The 19,357-nt window shown below is 38.0% G+C and overlaps 1 protein-coding gene across 3 annotated transcripts in view; it reads right to left on the bottom strand.

Moving 5' to 3' along the window:
* Positions 1–19,357, bottom strand: part of CDK14 (cyclin dependent kinase 14) — a 546,012-nt gene that overhangs the window by 264,015 nt on the left and 262,640 nt on the right. For all 3 annotated transcript variants that reach the window (XM_034667605.1, XM_034667608.1, XM_034667609.1), the window contains one exon: positions 3,625–3,748. In XM_034667605.1, coding sequence (XP_034523496.1) covers positions 3,625–3,748 — 124 coding nt within the window. The remainder of the gene's footprint in view (positions 1–3,624; positions 3,749–19,357) is intronic.

The following is a 19,357-nucleotide window of genomic DNA, read 5'->3' as shown; positions in this document are numbered from 1 at the left end:
AGTACCTGTCTAATGCTCCTATTTTGCAGTTGAGGATCAGAAAGGATAAATGACTTGTGAAAAGTCAAAGTCTAGTTATAGACAGAGCCAGCTCTCTTACCTAATTCATTGTTCCACACACTTTGCCCTCAACAACAGTGCAAGCCCTTTAAGGCCTGCAGAGTAGGAACTAAAATCGTAAACACATTCTGTGCACGTTTACATTCACTCAGTGACATTTGTTTCTGCAGCCCAAGGTTACAAACATAGTAAATACCAAGCAGGTACGTAGGGCCTAAGCTTCAAGGCAATCCTGAGCCTCCAACACTATCAAAAGTCTTTAACTTTTGACCGTGCCCAGCCAACATAGCACTGATAAAGAGAAAATTAGTTTGTGAACTGCTGGCTTACCAAAGCAAATCAGCAGAAATTAGTGAATTTAGGTGGGGCTAACTCTTTTTTTTTTTTTTTGAGATTTTATTTATTTATTTGAGAGAGAGAGCACGAGCGAGCATGAGCAGGGAGAGGGGCAGAGGAAGAGGGAGAAGCAGACTTCCCACTGAGTAGGGAGCCAGATGCTGGGCTGGATCCCAGGACTCTGAGATCATGACCTGAGCCGAAGGCAGACGCTTAACCGACTGAGCCATCCATGTGCCTCAGTGGGTCTTAGTCTTCACACTAACAGTCAGTCATACATTTTTCAATCATTCAACCAATATTTGCTGAATGCCTACTGTGTGCTAGGCATGGTTCTAGACATAACAGAGACAAGAGTGAGAAAGACAAGCTGAGTCCCTGCCCTCCCAGAATTTTATAATCAAGTAGTGGAATAGAAAACTAATAAGATAAACAAATGAACACAATCATTTCAGTGCACTGTAAGAGCTATTAAAGAACTCCAGTTTTGCAACCAGTTACCTGTGTGATCAAGCCTCTCTGAACTCAGGTCTCTTTTTAAAAATATGGGTTACTATACCTAACTCGATTGAAAAGACAATGAAACACGAACTTCTAAGTGTTTGGCACAAAAAATAAATTCAATAAATTTCAGTGCTCTCCCCACTCCCCAAGTAGTTTTTCTAATAAAAATAGTAACATTTACAAAATGGACCTGTACTCAGATTTCATTTGTCTCTTTTAGTCAATTTTCACATAAGAAAAAAAAAAAAAAAAGGCAGGACAAAAGAACTGCTTCTAAAGCTCTTTATACATCAAAGTCTGAATTAAGACCTAGTGTTTCTAATTGTTCTGCGGCCTGAAACCATCCCATTTTGACTGTCTCACTTCTCCACAGCTTCTACTGTGCTTTCTTCGGCTCAGACATAAACACGTGCCCAAGTGCAGTAAATCACAGTTAATTGCATGTCTTAAATTAAAAGACAAAAATAATGCACAATTAATTGGGGGGAAATTGTCAGTTGGTGGATGAGTCTTGCTCATTACATTTCGTGCACAGGACACACGCCAAGGGTGTTTTCCAGACAAGCACACTCAATCCATGACGCTGAGGGGGGAGGTGCGTGGCACAATCTTTCCGCAGAGCTGTCTGGTGCAGGGAACTGGAGGCTTCAGAATGCAGACACCGCAACGGCGGCACACAGGGCTTCCTCGGAAAGGACTTTCAGGGCAGGACGGCCCCCAACAGGGAAGTGGAGTGGGCCCTAAAATGGTCATTGATCAGGGGCTGAATAAAGAGACGAGGTCTAGGCTATGAAAGGAAAAATCTAAGCTGTTACAAATGATCCTTCACATTTAACAACGTGAGAAAATGTGCATGGCATATTCTTGCGTGAAAACTTTGCAAAACGATGTTTTGAAAAAGAAAAGCCTGGAGGAGGAGGGGAAAGGTACTAGGAAAAGAAACAAGGAAAATGTGAACGTTTGCTCTGAGCGTCTCTAAATTTTCTAATTTTCTAAAACACTAAGTTGTTTAAAACTGCATTTCAATTTATTTCTGAATTTGATATTATAAAATGTCAATTTTAAAGATCCAAAAGAATCTTTTAAGATGAACTTACCTGACAATTATAAGAAAAACGTTGTGGTAAAATTAAAAAATAATCCCCAGTAAGCACTTACATGTAATCCCATTACACCCTTGGTTATATAAACAAAATCAACTTCATAAAATGTATTTTATAAATATACAAGAAAAGCATGGTCAATAGAATTAAATGTTCAATGAAATTACTTACTCCAACATATACCTTAGAGTATATTAAAACACCAGAAGAAAATCACCATGAAGCCTTATTAATTTACTGATACTGACAAACTATAAAATATGCTCACAGAAAATCCAATACCCCATATTTGAGGAACTACAAATCTCTCCTCCATCCACCTACTCTCCCATTATTTTCTACTCTGTAATAGAAAGACTTTCTGTTTGGCCACCTAGTATTATTTTGATGCTAAAATCTAGCAATAAATCACACACACACATACACAGAGTTTCATCATTTCTACCAACTAGATGAGAATAAATGACACTTTTGCAATATATCACTTGTTATGCTGTTTTGTTCTATTTCAATTTTAGAAGGAAACAATGTATAAAACCCAACAGAGTAGATTCATTCCAAAGGCATTGAACAGTCTACTAACCTTGAAATAGGAAATAAACATTCCTTACTCTTTTATTTATCGGAAGGTGAGGTGGGAAAAGATAATCATATTTCAGCAAAAGCCTGTATCTCAACCTCAGGCATGTTTATGTCTCGAGGGTAATATTTCCATTCCACTCTTAATGGAACAAATTTCTAATCAGAATATGTATTCAAAAATAATTGAGGCAATGCAATGTCAACATATCATGCTGCCATCAGCATCCCCTGGTGCTGGGAATCGACTCAGCACCCTCTCTGCTATGACAGAGCCAGGGCGATGTGGGAACGTCACACTTGATGAGAGGAGGAGAGCGACCAGGGATGATAACATTCTGCTCCCCTTTGTGGACTCAACACAGTCTGGAGGAAAGCTGCTAAGCTGGAAGAGGCCAACCTTAAAACTTTAAGGAAGGGATGACTTATTATGACTGAAAACCACAACTTTTAAATCAGAATCGGTGTCTACTTTTGTAAAGTTACTGAGAATTCTTGAAACAGTCATTTCTGGAAAACTTAACCCTGGTCCTAGATTTTTAAATTATTAATACCACAGGGTAATATATACTATTGAATATATTTTATGATGCCCCAAAAGAGTCCAGAGGCTTAAACTCGGGTTTCTTCAAGTCTAAAAATAGATTGATAATTGCGGAAGCTGGGTGATGGGTAATGAGGGTTCCTGACACTTCCTTCTACTTTGGAATAGGTTTGACATTTTGCATAATAAGAGGTGAAAAAATTAGATTTCTTTCAGTATATTTTATGCTCAAAATTGGACTGACTTTTCCTTTAGAAATATATGAGATCTGATTCATGCTTATGATCAATCAAGATTCTAACAAGCAGTGTGAATTTTTAATAAATCCATGAAGCATGATGTTGATCATTAAAAAAAAAAAAATTCCTTCAATCCTCAAAAAAATTTTACCATGATCCGTAATGATAGAAGCAGCACACCTAAACAAATGCAGTGCCACCATCTGCCTGGCATGCTCACAGTGTGACAAAATAGACTGGTAATTAACTGCTTTCCTACCGAAATCTGCCAGCTTTAACTCCCCCGTGTCACTGATCAGAAGGTTCTGTGGTTTCAGGTCTCTGTGCAAAATATAACGCTGGTGGATGTAAGACAGCCCTCGCAGCAACTGAAATAAAAACAACTGAAAAAATAGGGAGACAAAAGTTAAAATATGAACACAGATAAATGCCAGTTTCTACATACAGTCTGCCAAGCACTTGTATTTGGTAAGAATGGGTACCCATCACTAAATTTCCTACCCAAATTCTTAACAGAGAACGTGCATAAAGGTATGGAAATCCCTAGTTCATTAACAAGTAAATCTGAAATTTTCTACCAACTTCTTACATCATCCCGGAGTGACACCCTCCTCAGCCAGAAATCTATAATCCATAATCCAATCTGCACTCTATAAATCAGGCAGAATGTAAAGAATCAATTCTTTTTAATATCTCATTTCCTCAGGCTTCTATTGATGCTTGAGACACAGGAAAAAAATCTATCTCTAACATTATCAAAAGAAGTTTTTTTTTTACCAAGTTCATGTAAATGTGCACATATTTAATTCCATAGAAATGACATAGACATGTTATCCAGTGATTCACCCATTAACATGCTTTAAGGAATGGACAGATAAGATGATTTCAATAATTAAAACAAAACAGTCACATGGCCCAATTAATACTACATTGTAATTATACTGATTTTGCACATATGGCCATAGAGATTAGGCTCTTGCCTAAAGACAGACATGCACCTTCACTGATTACAAAGCAGACTCATCCAAAAGGAAACAGAAAACAGAGAAACCAAGAATTTAAGAGGAATACTTGAGTAAGAAATAATTTTAGGAAGTGACTGATGGCCTTCTGTGTTTAGTTTCATATTGGATCATAGCAAATATTTCTATTTTAATAATAACAAAATGTGATTTGCAAGGCTTTCCAATATTCTGTTTATGAAAAAGGAAATACTTTATTTTATTTTTTTATTTTTAAGTAGGCTCCGTGCCCGGTGCGGATCCCAATGAGAGGCTCCATCCTGAGATGAAATCAAGAGTCAGACACTTAACTGACTGAACCACCCAGGTGCCCTTATTTACTTCACAAAATAATCCTAATAATTTCCAGTTTTTAGAAATTAATCTTCTATTTTTTAATTTTTAAAAAGATTTTATTTATTTATTTGAGAGAGAGTGAGAGATATCACAGAGGGAGAGGAAGAGGGAGAAGCTGACTTGCCACTGAGCAAGGAGCCCAACACAGGGATCATGACCTGAGCTGAAGAGAGACATTTAACCGATTGAGCCACCCAAGGCACCCCTAGAAATCAGTCTTTAAAAAAATAAATAAAAGCAAATGCTTTACATGTCATCGGTATTCTAGTCTATATAATTAGCTAGTGACAAAAATCAGTTTCAGGGAAATTTGAAATGAGTTAGTCGTCAAAGACTGATGATGTAAGGATTCCAGAATACTTCAATGGAAGAGATTGGCAACTCCTTCAGGGCCCTGGAAGCTAGCATTTCTGGAATATTTTCCAGCTAAAGGAGGGCTATAAAAGCCAGGTAAACTTTTTACAGGGTGGATACCTTGAAATCACAGTAAGATAGATTCATTTCCAAGCCTCTGTATGTGATGACACACTACAGAGTAGTGAAGGCCTGGGGCCATTACTTCCAGAAGCTAAGCATCAGAAAGGAAAAGTCTGTTCTTTGTTAGCCTCGATCAAATTAGTTGCTCAAGAACCTCAGGAAGCACACATCTCTCTAGACTCCTCTCAATCCTTCCTGTGTAGCCGATGGAAGGACTTACCACCACCACCAGCCGCTTCCAGCTTCATTCTTTACTCCTAATATCCCCTCCATCCTGAAGCCTAAAGTTTACAATTTCTAAGAAAATCCACATTCCTTCAGTCTAGAAGGGAGAAAGTGAGCCAATATAGCTACTTTCTGTTTTCAAAGCTTAAAAACAAAAGGCAAAAGCAGACAGCATAACAAACTTGATTTCAAAAAGAAACTGTTTTTTAAGATTTTATTTATTTATTTGACAGAGAGAGAGAGACAGACAGCGAGAGAGGGTACACAAGCAGGGGGAGTGGGAGAGGAAGAAGCAGGCTCCCAGCGGAGGAGCCTGATGTGGGGCTCGATCCCAGAACGCCGGAATCACACCCTGAGCCGAAGGCAGACTTTTAACGACTGAGCGACACAGGCGCCCCCAAAAAAGAAACTGATTTTAAAAAGAAAGTTTAGCTTTCTGCAAGGAGCTAACTGACCCTTGGGGCCTACCAGAGACTTATCAGAATGCAACTGTCTATTTAACTGTGGCCATGAGTTTTAGTTTCACAGACAGCAAGTGCCAACTGCCATTCTATGGATGTATCCTAGAATACAACCTCATTTAATCTCTGTAACAATTTTAATGAAAGTGGTACTACTATAATCTCTGTATTCACGATGAAGAAACTAAGCCCAATCTGTCAAAGTCTTACAGCAATTAAGAGGCAGAGCCAGGACTTGAACACAGGCAGTTCTATTCCAAAGTCTATGATCTTGACCACTTCACTACAGAAATCTTGGCCAGAAATCAACACAAGTAGACAAAATGTTGACATAGAAGCTACTTCCTCCAACTGACAGGATCAAGTCTGGATCTACAATACCACAGCCTTCCAGGCCACTGAGTGAGCCCTGGGGCTGCTCCCTGACTTCAAGCAATCTCACCCACCTCGGTGCTCCCAGTACAGTGCTCATCAAGCCTCTACCTTTATTCCTGCCTATTTTCTGACAAAAAAAAAGCCCCCTCCCCCCATTGCGTGTGATTTTCCATGTATTTCTTAGTCTAAGCTCAAGAACCGCTCCTCGCTGGAGCCTACTGTGACCACCTCCCCAGGCTTTCACTCCCCCCACAGGAGTGCATGAGGTGCTCCTCCTCTGTGCTCCAGGGGCAGCGTCTGCATATGTCTACACACATGTATTATCCTGCCTCTCACACACTGTGTGCCTCTGCCATCTTCCTAACCCGGGCACACAGCTGACACTCCTATGCCAGTAATGTGATTATTCAGCTGAATTTAGAGACATCTGGATGAAGCAGATACAAAAATAACAGATAGGAAACAATGCCACGGGATTTTCCAAACACTAAAGGTAGAAGTGGGTAAATCAGGCAGTCCCAGGGGGCTCTTCTTTTAATACCTTTACTAATTAGTGAAAATATATAATCCTCATGCTAATATGGGAGCTATTCAAATGGGATATCATATTAAAGGAGATTAAGAAAACTGGTGTCAGGGAAGGAGGCAACTACACACTCCAATTACAACTGCATACAGGACAAACGAAGCCCAGACATGACAAATACAGCCCCAAACACGGTGCTAGCCCCCAAACGAATTTTAGCTCTTCGAGCAATGCACGAAGTTAAGTCAGAACAAATCTCCAGAGAATAAATTCATTCGAGATTTATTAAGTGCCAACCACGTGCCGTGCCAGGTGCCGTTATGCACGAGGGATGCAAAGATGAATAAGATATTAGATGGAGTCCCTGGACTCCAGGAGCTCACAGCTCACTGTGTATGAGGCACACACAAGCAGATGGCTACCACTTCTCAAAGCCTGCATTGTCACAGCAACACAAACCGAGTGTACTGAAGGCCTAGAGAAGGGAGGAGCTCACTAAAAAAAAAAAAAAAGGTAGAATGGATCCTGCAATAAGATGAAAAGCAGCCCATGGAAGGGATAAATCATAGGAATCCTGTCACTCATCACACATAAAATTTTAATAGGAAATCAAATTGAACAGTCACTAGATGCACAAGTTGAAATGATGTGTTATATGACATACCTCTCGCTACCCCGAGGGAAAACACTGAAGTAACCAAGCAAGCCGGGGACTAAATAAGTTAAGAAGAAAAATCCATATAAATGAAAAGATAACGTAGGAAACTAGAAACGTACCAACTCAACATCATAAAAGTAATGGTGGCAGGGGGACAACAGTACACTTCACTAAAAACATTAGAAAAGTTGGTGTTTTAGCAACAATATTTTAATGTGTTTAACAGAATATGCGCTGCTCACTGGGGGAAGGCTGTAAGAAGATATGTAAGGAGGCTGAGCATGGCTGTAAGGCTATGCTAAGTTAAACAGAATGGAATATTCTTTGAAAATGTCTTGAGAACTCACGTCTCGGGAATCTCTTCTGTTAGATAAGCAGGCAGATACCTAACTTTCCCACATACATTTTTGAGAAAGCCACTCCACTTGGTTGTATAAATCACCACACAATAAGCTACACTTGATCTTTTTGAAAACCAGAGGGGCAGTGTGAGGACAAGAAGGACCACCACAGAGGGGCCACATGCAGAGAAAAGAGTACAAATTGTCGTTGGTATTTGCTAATAAAACTTGGTAAATATCTATGGAATCTCAGCCACTGAAAAGAGGGGGGACTGATACTAACTGAAGGCTTACTTGAATTTAAAAGCTGTTCTGAGTACTCTTACATGTATCATTTAATCCTTTCCGTTAGTCAGCCTGTATTTTTTTTCTTGTTTTTAAAAGAAAACTAAGCTCTAAATGCACAAGAAACTTACTCAAAGCCATTCATCCATCACACAGTGCTTGTGAACTTCCCATTACACCTCATCATCTTCAATGCAGCTGATGCTTGATAAACGCATGAACACAGATATATACCCAATATAATGAAAGTGCTTTAATCAAGTGACTCTAAGTTTGTAAAAGTCTCAATTAGTATATTATGTAATGAAAAGATGATTCCCGAATTTGTTTTTGCTATTTAAAATCCTCTCAGAAATTAGTAACATGGTTTTAGGTACTGAAGTTGATAAGTATTATCAACAGATGTGAAACTCTCTTCCCATCTTTTACAATAGTAGCCATAAGGTCTTCCTAAAAATACACTGTCACCTCAGGATATTCTCCTCAACTTTTTAAAAGGAGATTCCTCCAAATTCTTTAATATACTCACCGAGGATTTATACTCTAGTTTGAATATGTTCACTTTCTGCAGTACAAACCCCAATGGGGAAATGCCTTAAATAGCAATGATCTGATGAACAGGGACATTTTTGCCAGCAGCAGAACTATCTATAGCCCAGTTGTCTTGTCATCCCTGGCAGGAAACAGCTCGTATTCTCAGTGCCATGCTATATACTTCTTGGGGATAGCCTTCAATACTTCATCTATTCCCTTATGAAACTTTTTAGGTTTTAAGTAGGTAAAAAAAAAAAAAAAAGTCAAGGCCTTTTATCAAAAATTTTTAAGTGGGTAAAAGGCACACATTGTTGGACTCAAAATGTTTTATTACTCAGAAGAATTAACTGGTACTTGCAGTAAACAAGATTTATATTCCCCTCCCTTTCAAAGTCTACAGATGTGTGATCAGTGTTCAGAGTCATTAGGTTCTATGAACGGTCTGAAATGCATGAATTACTTAATATATGTGGTTCCACTTAATATGAGACTAAGCACAGGGAACATCTTACAGATTTTCAGGGGTCAACTTTCTTTAAGGAATGTCTAGTGTCTCTCAGGGCTTACAGGAGGCTTATTAAAACTGTTAGCAACAGCCCCTATGCCTTATGGTATACAACCAATTCTTACAAAGACATTTAATGTACTTTTTTGCCACCTGAGAACCAAGTTTAACATCTCTGGATCTTAAATTTCTCATCTTGAAAATAACTGATCGAGTCTTAGATACCTTTAATAGTTATTCACATTGTCATGTTGTATCATTTCATAATTTTTGAAGAACAGAAACAAAAGGGACTCACAAATTAAAGAGCTATGATAACTGCTATTTACTAAGTGCTTACGACGACAGGCACTGTGCTGTTTTACACTCGTTTAGCTAATATAATTCTCCCAACACCTCTGCCACATAGATGTTATTATCCCTATTTCACAAATAAAGAAACAAAGTCTCAGAGAAATTAAATGAGTCGGCCAAAGGGGCACATAGCAAGTAAGAGGTAATACTAATATTTGAACCCATTTTTGTCTTGCTCTGACACCCACTACTGCTTGTGTACTGTTTGATTTTTTTTAAAAAGTATATGTACTATTTGATTGAAGTAGCTATACATGGTGTGAATCTAAGGCTAGAAAAGATGACAATGGCAAATAAACCAAAGTTGACATGGGTAATAAATACTTCAAATAATACGTTCCATGTTTACCACTATATTGTTTAAAAACCCATAGGCTGCACAAACATAAAATTACCAGACATCAAACTTTCTGGAGATGAAAAGTAATTAGAGGGGCGCCTGGGTGGCACAGCGGTTAAGCGTCTGCCTTCGGCTCAGGGCGTGATCCCGGCGTTATGGGATCGAGGCCCCACATCAGGCTCCTCTGCTGGGAGCCTGCTTCTTCCTCTCCCACTCCCCCTGCTTGTGTTCCCCTCTCGCTGGCTGTCTCTATCTCTGTCAAATAAATAAATAAAATCTTAAAAAAAAAAAACAAAAAACCGAGGGCTTTGTGCCAAAAAAAAAAAAATTAAAAAAAAAAAAAAGTAATTAGAAACTTTGAGACCCCAAAATACCTGAGAAATGTCAAAATATTTTGCAATATACATCAGATAATGATATCATTACAATATTAGGTCCTCTGAAATTTTTAAAGGCCACAGTATGATTCATCATGATTCATTCCATTTTAGTGAGTTTCAAATGTGCAAATACCTAATGCAAATACCAAATCCTAATTGCAAATACAATGCACAGAATTCATGCCAAACAGCTTCAATTTTACAAAACATCATTGCAGTTTTATGTGTTAAATTTTTTTGAAAAGAATGTTTAGCGTGTCATATGGAGATGTAAGGGAGACAAAAACAAAACCCCAGATATTCAATATTACGGTATAATTTACGTGTCACTTTGGACATCCTTGGCGGTGTGAAGTGTGCTATTGGGATGGGTAAGACACAAATACCATACCCAGCCATCAGCCTGGAGATGTATACTTTTTGGCCATGTATGACAGATAGGTGTAGTTCTTGGAAAAATCTGAGTCCCAGGGGTAATCTGTCTTGCTACTTTTTATCCTTTTTGAGATCTTTCATTCAATTTTCTTCTTCTTTGCTCCACTCCCTCAAGGTCCTGAGATACATAACATTTTATCATTTCCAGATACTGTAACAATTCTTTAATGTACATTGTCTGAGACATGTACACTTTAAGATCTTATTCCTAAAGATGATAATTTTCTGGAGAGGAGTAACTCCAAAAACGAGAATATCAGGTATTTGGGCAAGGTCTTGTGGGAAAGATCTTGCACACTTCCTGTGATCTTTGAGCATACCAGGGAAGCTGGCCTCCCATTCTGCCTTCTCTTCTGGCCTCAGTGCAGTGGTAGATATCAAGCAGGGTGCACAGAGACATCCCCCCTTAAGCAGCATATTGAAATCATGGGAACCAGAGCGGGGCTTACAAGGAGTCAGACGGGGTTTGAAAGACAGATCTTTGTTTTGTCAAATTCCTTGAAAGAAGCTCTAATACAGTAAGTAGGTTTCCAAGTTATTAGGGTTTATGTATATGATGAAGCAAGTTGGTAGAACTGAGGATGAGAATTTTCCCTTTAATAAAGTTGGTTAACAGCCTAAAATTAGTAGTAGAAATATTCCCTAGCTAAGTAGAAACAAAATGGTCAAACTTAAGCTATTGGCTTTAATAGTTACCTAACATTATTTTCCAAGAGAAAAACTGAAACAGTTGTTTCAAGGAATCCAAATAAAGTAATCTTCTTAAGACCTGTTATCAGGTTTCTCTTTGTCCATATAGTTCAGAATGACCTGACCTATACCCGCTTTTTAGAACTAAAAGAAATAGCATGAAATACAAATTTTTCTCAACTTCATTTGTGAATGTATGCTACTCTCCCCTAACTAAAGGGTCATTCTTTTTTTTTACACACAATGAAAAGTGATAAAGGGAGTTTAAAATGGTTTTACTGCTTTAAGTAACATCTTAAACACTAATCAACATGAAGGATCTCGATATCAATTGATAAGAATAATACAACTTTTTAAAAAAGAGAGAGAGCCCAGAAATAAACCTATGCTTACGTGGTCAATTAATCTATGACAAAAGAGGCAAGAGTATACAATGGGGGGAAAAAAACAACAACAGCGTCTTCAATAAATGGTGCTTGAAATACTGGACAGTTACTTGCAAAAGAATGAAGCTGTACTGCTTCCTTACACCATATACAAAAATAAACTCGGAATGGATTAAAGGCCTAAATGTGAGATCTGAAACCATACAACTCCTAGAAGAGAACACAGGCAGTAATTTCTTTGACAATGGCTACAGACATATTTTTCTAGACATGTCTCCTCAGGCTAGGGAAACAAAAGCAAAAATAAACTACTGGGACTACACCAAAATAAAAAACTTCTGCACAGCGAAGGAAAGCACCAACAAAACAAAAAGGCAACCTACTGAAATGAAAGATAGTATTTGCAAATGACATATCTGATTAAGAGTTAATATTCAAAATGTATGTAGAACTTATACACCACCAAAAAACCCACAATCAACCCAATTAAAAAAATGGGCAGAGGACTTGAATAGACATTTTCCAAAAGAAGATAGCCAGATGGTCAAAAAAACACATGAGAAGATGTTCAACATCACTCATTATAAGAAAAATGCAAATCAAAACCACAATGAGATATCACCTCACACCCATCAGAATGACTAGAATCAAAAAAGACAAGAAATAACAAGTGTTGGAGAGAACTGGAGAAAAAGGAACCCTTGTGCACTGTTGGTGGGAATGCAAACTGATGGAACCACTATGGAAAACAGTATGGAAAGTCCTCAAAAAATTAAAAATACAAATACTATATTATCCAATAATTCCACTACTGGGTATTTACCCAACAAAAATGAAAATAATAATTCAAAAAGATACATGCACCCCTATGTTTACTGCAGCATTATTTACAATAGCCAAGATATGGAAGGAACCCAAGTGACCATTGATAGATGAATGGATAAAGAAGATATGGCACGGTGCACACATGTTCACACACACACACACACACACACACACACACACACACACACGCAAGCACTCACTGGGATATTACTCAGCGATAAAAGATGAGATCTTGCCATTTGTGACAATATGGATAGACCCCCAGAGGGTATTACGCTACATGAAATAAGTCAGTCAGAAAAAGACAAATACCATCTGATTCCATTAATATGTGGAATCTAAAAACAAAATAAACAAGCAAATAAACAAAAAGCAGAGACAGACCTATAAACAGGAAATTGGTGGTTGCGGGGGGGGGGGGGGGGGGAAAAAGGGGGANGGATGGGCAAAAAGGGTGAAGGGGAGTAAGAGGTACAGGCTTCCAGATAAAAACACAATAAAATTACAATAAAAAAGGAAAGAGAGAGATGCATACTGGAAAACTGACAAAGGTGATAAATCTTGAGTCTAAGGGTCTTAGAAAAAGCTCATATGCATAAGCTGTAACAGTAAAATTTCAAACGGAATGCAGGAAACACTTTGGATACAATGATCAACCAACCTCTCTTTATATCCTCTGAGGTCTCAAATAATAGGAATGAATACATTTACGACAAAATATCTATGAGATGTATTGGCTAGTCACCTGAAGGCTGTACCTGTCCAAAAATCAGAAAAATCCTTGGTAGTGTGTACATAACTCTATTACCCAGGCTGATTTCCCTCCTGGGCCCTCATGTTTGTCTTGAAAAACATGCAAACAAAGGGGTCAAGCGCAGGATCCATTTTATCTGGGAGAGAGGCAAGGTGAAGGCTTGAAGCTTACAGCCCAGGAGGATGTGCTCTCACTGGGGACTCCGCAAGCTGGGGAATTTCATCTTACAATTATCTTCCATCTTACAGAACATCTATGGCATACTTCTAATGACCAATTTCATCAATCTTTGGGGTGAGTTCTTTTCAATCTAGGCTTTAATGCACTCGTTTAATACACTCTGCCATTTAATTAGCTGCCTTGATTCCTTTGTCTGATCCAGACTGTAACAAACAGATCGGCAGATGATGCCAAAGATACAAAGGACATGATCTGAGCAACTGAAAGCAGCTCCATATCTTCACCAGAAATTCACTACTGAGACCCCTTCTGAATGTCCAGCACAATGTGAATCAACACGTGGAGTGTCGCTTTCTTCTACTGTTTCTTTTATTGTTAATCCTTCACTTTCTAGATATGGAAGATCATTTTGTTATAATAAAAATAGGATAAAAATGTTCAAATGAAACCTGGACAGGTGCTGAGACTAAAGCACTCTTTAATAGCTTCATGAAATAATCATATTTCCCAAAATACAGAAAGGGAAAAGGCTCTATATATCCACAGTAATGCACGGTAGGAAATCATTACCGGCTAAATGAGAGCTCTAATGCGGAGTATGGAGAAAATCAGGTGTTATCTGATTTTCTATCTGAACATTAGAAAGTCTCATTTAGGAATCAATTCTCGGTGCCATCTGTATAAGACAATCTTAATTTGGCATAACATTATTCTGTCTGTTATACACCTGCTTGTTCCCTGGACTATGAAAGAAAAATAGCAATTTTTCAAGCATAATAATCCTCATATCTTTTTAATTAATATAGATATTGAAATAAAAAAATGAAACTCAGCTTTATGCCAGCAGGATTTCAGATATTTCAGAAAAAAAGGCAGAGTATTCACAATTACTTTGATTATTTTGGGTTATCTCAAAACAATTCCGTTAAAAAAGTGCAAATGCATTTTTGCAAGGAATCTTCCAGAAAAGCCATTAGGATAACATGGAAGGTACATTACAGGAAAACACAGGAAGTCCAATGTCATCATGATATTAAGATTCATGCATTTACATTTCTAGATATCAGCTGGAGACAGCAGCAATTAATCTTTTTTTTATGAACCTTAATTTTCAGTCTCTCATGATTATTAATTTTTAAAGAACACATAAAACACTGAAAGAAGGACAAAATTTAGACTGTTAATGATCATTTTCGTTACCTCAAAGATCAATCTGCAAATCACTGAGAGTTATAAATGGAAGAATACAAGTCCTGCATTCAACTCAACTATGGTAGCCAAAAACTAATAAAATTCATAGTGAATGGCTTAAAGGGGGAAAAAATAAACTACCCTCCCCCCAAAGTTCTAACCAGTTTCTGACATACCAATTATATCCTAGCAATTGGTTGCTATACCTTTAATCATCATAAATATTTATAATAAGGACAATTCCTCAGGCTTTTGAGATTTTTAAATTGCCCTCTAAGTAATTAACTGCTAAAATTACCCATTTGTCTAAAATTGATATTATGCTAAGAAACAAACCATTAGTTAATAGTGAATATTTATTTCACAATGTCATACTGAGAATAGACACATTTTGTGGGCAAAATAGCACAGTGATTCTAGAAATTAAGTTAACATTGACAATTTCTGTTATGAGTTTATTCCAGAACTTACAAGGAATACACATCAAGCAAGATAAACTTTAACAGATATTTTGCTGATTAGTATAAAATTACCGTAGAATATCCCACATTTTGTTATGAAATCACGAGTTATGTACCATTCCAGTTGTTCTTTCTCCCCCCCTTCATCTTTCAATGCTACATCATCTTTGTAATGCTTGAAATTTTATCTGATTCACACTATAGAACAGTCTCAATTCTTAGGCACATGACATCCCATATTATTACCATAAACAACGATATATGAAATGTAAACAAAAACACATTTTTAGATTCCAAGATAAATGTTTCACATATATTGTCTTGCTGTCCAGTAATGAAATTGAAAGTCGAAATTGTCAGATTCAGAAGCCAAAGGATTTGATCACTGTACTTTCCTTCTGTTCACCGTAATGAATATTCCGTATTTATAACATTGCAATCATTTAATGATCTACAAGCTATTTAGGCAAACACAGAGCTTTGGAGTTATTAAAGAACATGCTCTTTTCAACAGAATAGTTTATCTCACCTGGTTTTCACATCTCCTTACATTTACAGAGAACCATTACAAGGTCTTATTTTAGCTCAACTGTTGTTTTTAATCAATATCTAGCTCAGCATTCTGAACAGCTGTTAACTTAGTAAATATTATTCTTATGCTCTTCATTTTGCATTCGTAGACTTAGGTGACAACAAATATCACCACATTAAAAAAATATGTTAATATATCCAATAGAAATACCCGTGGGACATCTGTCACTATGTCATAGTCAGATTTCTTTGAGAATAATTCCACCTGCAGTGCAGATCCTAAATGTAACCCTAGAGGAGTGCATTGTGTCTAAGCAGGTGAAGAAAAGCCACCGCATAATTAGGTGAGTGGCCGCCCGTGGAAACCAACATGGTAATAAGGGCCGCCTGCTTCCGTGCACCGCAATTCAGATGCCAAAACACAGGCATTAACAAGCTGCATTCTATTTTTTAACTTCCCACACCCTCAGAAAAGGTATAAGTATTATCTTCAATATGAAAATGATGACAAACCTGTGATTCAGTGCATATAAAGTCAAATCATAAGCTAATTACAGTAATTTAATGTATTAATCATGCGGTGTAGGGAAAAGAACATTGGACAAAGAGTCAAAAAGCCCTTTCTAGGATGCTAATCCTGGAAGGAGCTGGCTTGGCTACAGCAGACTCACGTAAGGAGGTGTTTATCTTTTTTAATTATACCAATAATTAATGTTACAATCGTGTAGCAGTTATTTATACCTGAGCCATCAAGTTTACGATGAACACTTTTCTTCCCCCCGCACAAGAATTTGTTTTTCCTGCTGTTAGTGATGATCTAGTTCTTTCGTTTATTGGCTTGTTTTCCTTTGTGTAGTTTTCTTCGTAGTTACTGCTAATTCAAATGCCAAACTCTTTTCCCACCTTGGAAATCTGCTCAAACACGTTAGGTGTGCTACCTAACAATTTCCTCTTCTGGGAAATGTCTCTTGGCAACTTCTAACCTGCTCTAACCGGACCAGTGGATTACTCTCCCGACCTGATATAGAACTGTCATCTGGGGATTCTTTTCAACATTGTCCTGAAAATCTCTTGCATCTCTCTCCTGTGTTAGCCTCTGTTACTTGGTTTCCTTGTCTTCTCTGCTTGGTTTATACCTGGAGTTCTAGTGGAGTACATCCTTGAGTAGCTTCCTGAGAAAGGATGGTAGGGTGGGCACAATTTTCAACTCCTTGAATATCTGAAAATAAATATTTTACCCTCACATTTACCTGATAGTTTGTATGAAATACTAGGTTGAGAGAATAATTTTATTTATTTTTAAGTAAGTTCTACACCCACAATGGGGCTTGAACTCACGATCCTGAGGTCAAGAGTCACATGCTCTATGAACCGAGCCAGCCAGGCACTCCAAAAGAACAGTTTTAAATCTGAACCATCAAGCCACTGACCCACTGTTCTCTCCCTTCTGGTGTTGCTGTTGAAATTATCTAATGCCGTTGTGATTCTCGGTCCACCTCAGTNACTGTGATTCTCAGTCCACCTCAGTAAAGCCGTTTCCTTTTGTAGGATTTTTCTTTGAAATCAGTGTTCTGAAATTTTGCAATAAGGAATCTTATTCTCAGTCTATTTTCATTAAATGTTATGGGCATTTAATGGACCCTACTCATCTTGAAATTCACATCCTTCACAGCTGGAAATAGTGTAGTTTAATGATTATTACTTTAATGATTCCCTCCTGTCTATTTTCTCCAATTATTCAGATGTTGCATACCCTGGACTGGACCTCTAATTTTTTTTGATACTTTCTTTTTCATTTTTTAGATTTGTGTTTTATGCTCTATTTTCTGGCATACTTCTTCAACTTTATCACCCACCCTTTTTTGTTAATTTTTATTTCTCTCATCATATTTTTAATTTCTAAAGCAACTTTCTGTTCACTAAGTTCCTCTTCTTAAAAAGAGCCTATCATTCTTGTTTTATAGATATACTGTTATTCTTATATCTGTTAGAGAATATTGATAATTTTTTGAAGTCTTCTTTCCTATCTTTCTCTAATTAATGCATGCAACTTTGCTTCCTCCAAGCTACTTATTTGTCAAAGGAGGTATTCACCGTAGAGTCACCTGGATTCTTCTGGTCTGTTCTCTTAGACTGGTCAGATTATCCACAAAAGACCCTGACAATTTTCTACCTTGAGGCAGAAACAGGTCTGACACATATTTCTTGAAGCATCACAGGCCAAACTCTGTCTCTCCTGCTCTTCCCTAGTGCACCCACCTGCCCAGCCCCTGCCCACTACGACCACCTCACTGGCAGAGTGAGGATCCGTGGGGGAAGACAGGCTGTAAGGTTGTGAGAGAGAAACAGGCCAGGATCGCTAGCAAGCATACATGTCCTGCAGCAGTAAAGCCATGAGGGTCACAGAGAGAGTGAGGGGACACTGGGGGTCATGGGAGGCACCCTGGGCTCTCAGCCCTGGGTCTGAGCAAATACACACCATTCCCTTCTTAAAAGGATTTTGAAATCTGATCCTGATTCTGGAAGATGAGGAGAGAGGAAAAAAAAAAAAAATATATATATATATATATATATAAAGCTTTGCAGGTGACTCTGCCATGGAGCCAAATTTGAAAACCTTTAAATGACTACTGAGGTTTCTTGTACCCTTAAATGATCCAAGAACTGAGATTGTCCAGTATATTTTGGCAAATCCTCAAGGAGCCAAGATTTCAATAGCTATGGGTAAAGAGATACCATATATCAATATATTTTGCTGACTTTCAGTTATTCAAAAAGACCTAAGAAGAGGTAAATCATATCATGCTCTTTTAAAGGCAAAAATGTAGTAGAGCATCAATCTGTGACACATCAAACAACTTCTGAGCGGGTATAATCCCTGCTCTGTATGACTAACAGCCAGGCTCACTGTGGGTGTTGCATCTAATTTTTGACATTATTTCTATACTGAATGAACAACACAGTCACCATTAAGTTTCTCACCACACTCTACGTGGCACTAACTATAAACCACACTTACTGCTACAGCACCACAAGGGCTGGGGACAGGGAGCAAACACCAGGTATCTGAAATACAATGGAGGACCATGGAATGAGAGAAAAACTTGCAGAACTTGGATAAAAGCTGCTGAAACACAATTTCAAGGAAGCACAGACTAGTTACTGAAAAACCATGACATAGAGATCAATCTCCTCATAACCACCAGAAGATAAAGGAAAAATAAAATGTAACGGAAGAAGCAGAGCGTACAAATACCACCGAAACCATCAGTGACACTGGCCTGAGGATGGTGAACACGGCGATGCTTTGCGGAAAAAGTCCTTTTCTTTGTTTCACCAACAAAATTTTCCACCAATACTTGCCCACAACTAACGACACACAGAGGTTGGTGAGAATTTAAAAAAAAAAAAAAAATCCAGTGATGCCATGGCTCCTTTTTTTCCTTAAGATTTTATTTATTTATTTATTTACTTACTTACTTATTTAATGCAAGGGTGCTCAAACAGGGGGAGGGGCTGAGGAAGAGAGAGAAAGAACCTCAAGGAGACTCTGCACAGAGCACGGAACCTGATGCAGGACTCAATCTCACAACCCTGAGATCATGACCTGAGCTGAAGTCAAGAGCTGGATGCTTAACCAACTGAGCCACCCAGGTGCCCTCTGAAAAGGTTCAGTCAAGTATTTAATCTGAATCCTGTCACTGAACTTGGAAGTCAGGA

The sequence above is a fragment of the Ailuropoda melanoleuca genome, chromosome 1 (assembly GCF_002007445.2).
Source record: "Ailuropoda melanoleuca isolate Jingjing chromosome 1, ASM200744v2, whole genome shotgun sequence".
Classification (NCBI taxonomy): Eukaryota; Metazoa; Chordata; class Mammalia; order Carnivora; family Ursidae; genus Ailuropoda; species Ailuropoda melanoleuca.
The sequence above is the reverse complement of the archived record's forward strand: the minus strand, read 5'-3'. Positions and strand labels throughout refer to the sequence as shown.